This window comes from Chaetura pelagica, unplaced genomic scaffold (genome assembly GCF_000747805.2).
Source record: "Chaetura pelagica isolate M959 unplaced genomic scaffold, ChaPel_1.0 scaffold37, whole genome shotgun sequence".
Taxonomy (NCBI): domain Eukaryota; kingdom Metazoa; phylum Chordata; class Aves; order Apodiformes; family Apodidae; genus Chaetura; species Chaetura pelagica.
The window spans coordinates 4,882,580-4,887,739 of NW_009954567.1; the positions used below are offsets into that span (position 1 = coordinate 4,882,580).

The following is a 5,160-nucleotide window of genomic DNA, read 5'->3' on the forward strand; positions in this document are numbered from 1 at the left end:
TTTTTTTTTTTTTTTTTTTTTTTTTTTTTTTTTTTTTTTTTAGTGTGACTCTCTTAAGGCTAATGAATTAGATATCTGAAGTTAATTGTTTTAATGTTCAGTTTTCTCTTTTGGTTATTTGCAATACCTTTGGGGCAAAATTCCTCCAAGGCTTACACAGTAGTTCAGCTTCTTGTAGAATACAGGTACATTTTCAGCTCTACAAAGTACTCTGCAAATCTACAGTGTTTCACTATCTGCATCAATATAGAATTTGATTATATTAAACCATAAAGCTTAAATAGAATAGCATGAAATATGGACATTGTTCTTTAACATGGCATTAAACTTTAATTTGCTTTTTTAAATATTTCTTTTTAGGCTAATGGATATAGCTTCATCAATATTGATCATGGACAAGCAGTGTCTCTGCTAAAGACTTTCCAGAATGCGGTGGAACTCATCATTGTGCGAGAAGTTTCTTCATAAATACTGTGGATTGGAGGGAAAAGCCAGCAGGATTCATTGAAGGACTTATGGGAAACAATATTTTGCCTATTTTTATACATGAAAGGAACTTGAAAAGAATTACGATCAAAATTTGTACAGGAAATACTGAACTTGTGGTCAAAGGGGAAAAAAAAAACAAACCACTGTATAAAAAGTACAGGAAATAATTTTGGAAATGCATATGGTGAATAAACTGGTTTTTAAGCATTATAGCAATCTAAGGATCACTCCTCCAAGAACAAACCTGTGTTGTTTTTTTGTACAGATGGTAGGTTTATTTTTGGATAATTCATACACATTACTAAACCTTGTGCAAGGCTTTGCAAAGCCTTGGATGTAGCCAATGGACAGATGGCAGGGCTGTCTGTCCTGTAGCTGTTTATTGCCTTTATTTTTATTCACCAGATATTAATGTGTTATGCTGAAACCACTTCTATAGATATAAATGGGGATATGAAATGTTGGTTTTGCTATGTGCACATTGTATAGATGAACGGGTAGATGGAAGGCGGTGCTGGTTGGACAGAATAAAGGTCAAATGTGAAACAACAATTTGCTATCTTAATCTGGGATCAGGGAGGACGAAAAAGTGTTTAGTTCTGGAGAGTACGTCTACCAATAGAAAACGCAATAAAAGATTATGGTGTTTTTTAGGAAGATTGTAGCTACAAATTTGTGATACTCTACAGGATTCGTTCTTAGTGTAGTAATTGAATATTCTTTGACACATGTGATTCATGTTTAGTTGGATTTTCTTACATACATAGTTTTTTCAGCTGTACTGTGGAAATGTGCCCAGAGGTTTTTCTCTGCCATTGAAATTCCCAATTTTGTGAAATTGGTGATACTTTTATCTTTATAAAGAGTACTCTCTTTTAACCTTACAGATTTAAAAAATGAAACTGAAATGGCCAGTTTTTAAGGTTGTTGCCTGTAATATATATTAAAACACACACAAATTATGCAGAAAGCAGTACGAAAGGCATCTTGATTTTGTTTGGCCTTTGCCTTGTCTTGTTAATCAAAAAGGAAACCAATACGCATGAAGCTAGGTAACCAAAGTAAGTCTGTGAAACTTTGAACAGTGATGGAGAATTGCTGTGGTGAGATGGAGAGCAAAGGGAGGGTGTATTTACAACCCACCACTTGTTTCTTAAAGGGCTGTTCTACAGGTAACATTAAATGTGAACTAGACACTTCAGAGTCATTAAAGGGTTTCTAACTTTATTAATGTAATAGTGATTTACCACAGGCTGCCTTCGTTCCTTATTACTGTATAAAATATTCAATTATGCTTCTATTAATTTTGTTTACCAGAAATATTAACTTCATTTTTCTCTTTCTCCATTGTAATTGAACAGAGACTGCATAAATCTGCAGTGATAATTAATACACAGTTGTTATGGACCAGGGAAACATGCCATAGAAGACCAATAACTGTTCTTAATCAGGGCTAATGATTTGCCTGTCATTGGAGCAATATTCAGTTATTGCATTTCATTTTTAATTACATATAAGTTGGTAGTTTGAGACAGGTATAAGTTGCTTTTTTCAACCCATGTGAACAGAAGTAAATGCTTTTAATAAAGCTAGCAAAAACACCAGCCTCCTTTAGTTTTGGGACAGTGATTTTGAAGAGATAAATTATACGTAGCTAGCAGTAATAAACAGGCAGTACTTTTAAAATAAGTTAACTCCAATATTATTGCACTTCTTTCAGAGATGTTAACTATTGCTTATTGTACTGTGTATAGTTCTAATAATTTTAATTGAAACCCTTTAACAACTCTTTTTATATTTTAATTCTTTTTAGTTGATTTTCAGTAATATTTACATAGAAAATGATTTTTTTATATATGTTAGCAGAAATGTGCTGAATTTTGATAAAATCCACTTATTTTCTGTGTGCTGTTACTCTCCAAAGCAAAGAATGAGAAACATAGCTATATAATGGCAGGCTTCAGTGTTCTCCCTTCTAAGATGTGTTTTGTTGTTGTTTAATTTCTATTTTTTTATTGAAAATGAAAAATGGTCACATCACATGTTCATTACTTTTAATAATTTTTATCATACACTGCCTTTTAAAGGGGATACATACCGATGAGTCCTAGATTACCTTGGTCTTCTACATAACCTGTATCTTTGGGAAAAGTCCAAAAAACAGAACTGATTCTTTACTGACCTTGGACTGACTTTGTATACATTTTGCAGTACATTTAAATACATCACTAAGGAATTATACTGTATTGTGTTTTGCTTTAATGGTAACAGAAGTTTTAAACGTTGTTGTGTCACTTAATTTTCAGATTTATGTATCACAGGACAATTCTACCAAAAACTGTTTTGCTGTGGTAGAACTATAGAAGTAGAGATTTATAGCAAGAAGTTTAGTACTTCTTGTGGAAATACTTGGCCAAAGCTTGTCTTCGGTAAATTAGCAAATTAACCATCTAATAAACATGGATTATGGTGATTTTACTCAGTAAATGTTGGAGTTTCAGTGAATTGAAATGTGTTTATTCCTTTCGTGTCCGTGTATAAAGGTAAACCCCTGTCAAACTAGGTCATTTGCGGAGAGTGGGAGAAAGGTGTTTGTTTCATTTTGAATGCATCTTAAACTGTATTTTGAATAGAATAAAGTCCACCAGCAGCCTAAGTTATTCAGCATGGCAATGAGTTGATGCAAACTCTAGTAATTTTTCTATTCTTAATAGTTCACTAAAGAATCAGTTCAACTGATATAATGAAAAGATTAAGTCTCCCACATATTTATTATGTAAATATTTTTTAGTTTCTTTTTTGGACTGGAGTAAAAAAAATGTGTATATACTTGAAAGCATTCTATGAACACAAACATAGCAATAAACAACACACAGAATCAAACCTATATGATTATTTTCATTTTGTTTAGACATACTCCCTTGACAACAGCTGCAAAATGTTTTTATTGATCAGAATTAATTCAACATTCCAAATTTTTGTATATAACTAGACTGTTTCTGAGGTAACACATGGGGAATAGATAATAAACTAATCTCTTTAAAGATGTGTCTAAATCACTTATTTAAGGTCTAGGAAACTCCATAACACCATGTTATTCTTCAGTAGTTTCTGTAGACCTTACTACTCTATCAATATACATGAGTAATGTCTGATTTGTCTTTCTGGTTCTGTGCATCTGAGTGACCTGGGATCTGCTGTAAGTTATTTCATTGCAAGGCTGGGTTATTCACAATAAAAATACTGTTTTTAGCATTGCAAGGTACCCAGCCTTCCAATGAAATCAGCTATGGCAGTGAGCAGCTTCTCTCCTAAAGAGACAAGTGGTCTTTTATCTGATGCAAACCTAAGTAGTTCCAATAGCAGAGAGGGTGACAAAGTCAAGGAGTAGGGTTAAAATTAGGAGTGTCTCAAGGGTACTCTGATGAGATGTACAAGGGTTATTTGGTAAAGAAAGTAAAGAGCTACGTGCAGAATTTTGCAGGAGAGGTGAATGCAGATTTACATCCAGTTTTTCCTGGAAGCCACCTGATAGTGTAGTAACAAACTTTTTTTTCCTTTTTTTCTTCCATGTATTTTTGGATCTGGTATATCCATGTCTCTTACTACTTGACTTCCTACTTCCTCTACAAAGAAAATTGGTTCTGTTACAGGTTACAGCCCTGATGGTGCTAGAGTACTGGGCTCCTCATTACTTAGGTTTTCTGTACCTGCTCTCTGATTGGACTTGGGAATTTTTTCCCCTTCATTTTTTCCTTGTGAGCTCTTTTTTTTGTTGTTGTCTTCCAGCATCAAACTTCAAATTAATTCTTTCCCACTTCACAGATATTTGTTAGGTGAGCCTCATTCCTGTGCAACTGAGCCTTTGGTCTCCTAATTTATTTCACAAATCAACAGTTTACATTTTTTTATCAAGCACCTGAGAATGCTGGGTCCACCTTGTGCTTTTCTGACTGGAGACATGTTTTCAGGGAGAAAGCCTGTTGCTTGGTGTGTTATTAGGTGCCATTTTACAATGTGTCCACAAGATTCTTTTGCATCATCTAGACTACCTTGAAGTTGGAGTTCCATGACACCAAACATTACAACTGCACCATAAGATTGCCTGTGTCTAAAAGAGCTGTTCTTGTATAAAATACTGAATTAGCCAAAGTAAAAAGGAGTCAAAATTTCTGTTTAAGATTATCCACTTGGTCAACTAAAATAAGGAAAAAACCCAAACCTCTCAGACCTAATGATTGTCAGTTAATTGCCTTCTTCAGGCCACGTGCTGCCTACCTTCTTGCATCATTGATGAATCCTTGGCTGAAGTATACAAAATTTGCCTAGAAATGTATTATTTGCTGTAGTGTTTCAATCCATCTTTCCTGTTACATGTTATTCTGTGTAATTGGAGCCATATTTTGTCAAGAAAAACCAAACAAAAGAAACTTCTTGTAATCTTCCATTATTCAATATTTGCTACTCAGTTGGGTATAATTAATTTTAGGAATGTTTTTTTAAGTTACAGTATCAAATAGTTTCTGATCTTCTGCCATTAAGAATTGTTTCCCAGAGCCTCACCTGAATAAGTCAGTTTTAGAAGTTGTTGTTGTGTGCCTTGGAGTTGATAACTTTTTCTGAATGGTCTTACATAGAAAATTCAAGAACTACTAGGTACTCTGTATAGTC

General features: G+C 33.8%; 1 protein-coding gene across 6 annotated transcripts in view; it reads left to right on the forward strand.

The window, feature by feature from the left end:
- The window catches only part of ERBB2IP (erbb2 interacting protein), a 67,027-nt gene extending 65,963 nt beyond the window's left edge, over positions 1-1,064 (forward strand). For 5 of the 6 annotated variants that reach the window (XM_010005372.1, XM_010005371.1, XM_010005373.1 and 2 more), the window contains one exon: positions 361-1,064. In XM_010005372.1, coding sequence (XP_010003674.1) covers positions 361-468 — 108 coding nt within the window. In that variant the 3' untranslated portion in view covers positions 469-1,064. The remainder of the gene's footprint in view (positions 1-360) is intronic. The other variant, XM_010005375.1, reaches the window with a different exon arrangement.
- The last annotated feature ends 4,096 nt before the right edge of the window (positions 1,065-5,160 follow it).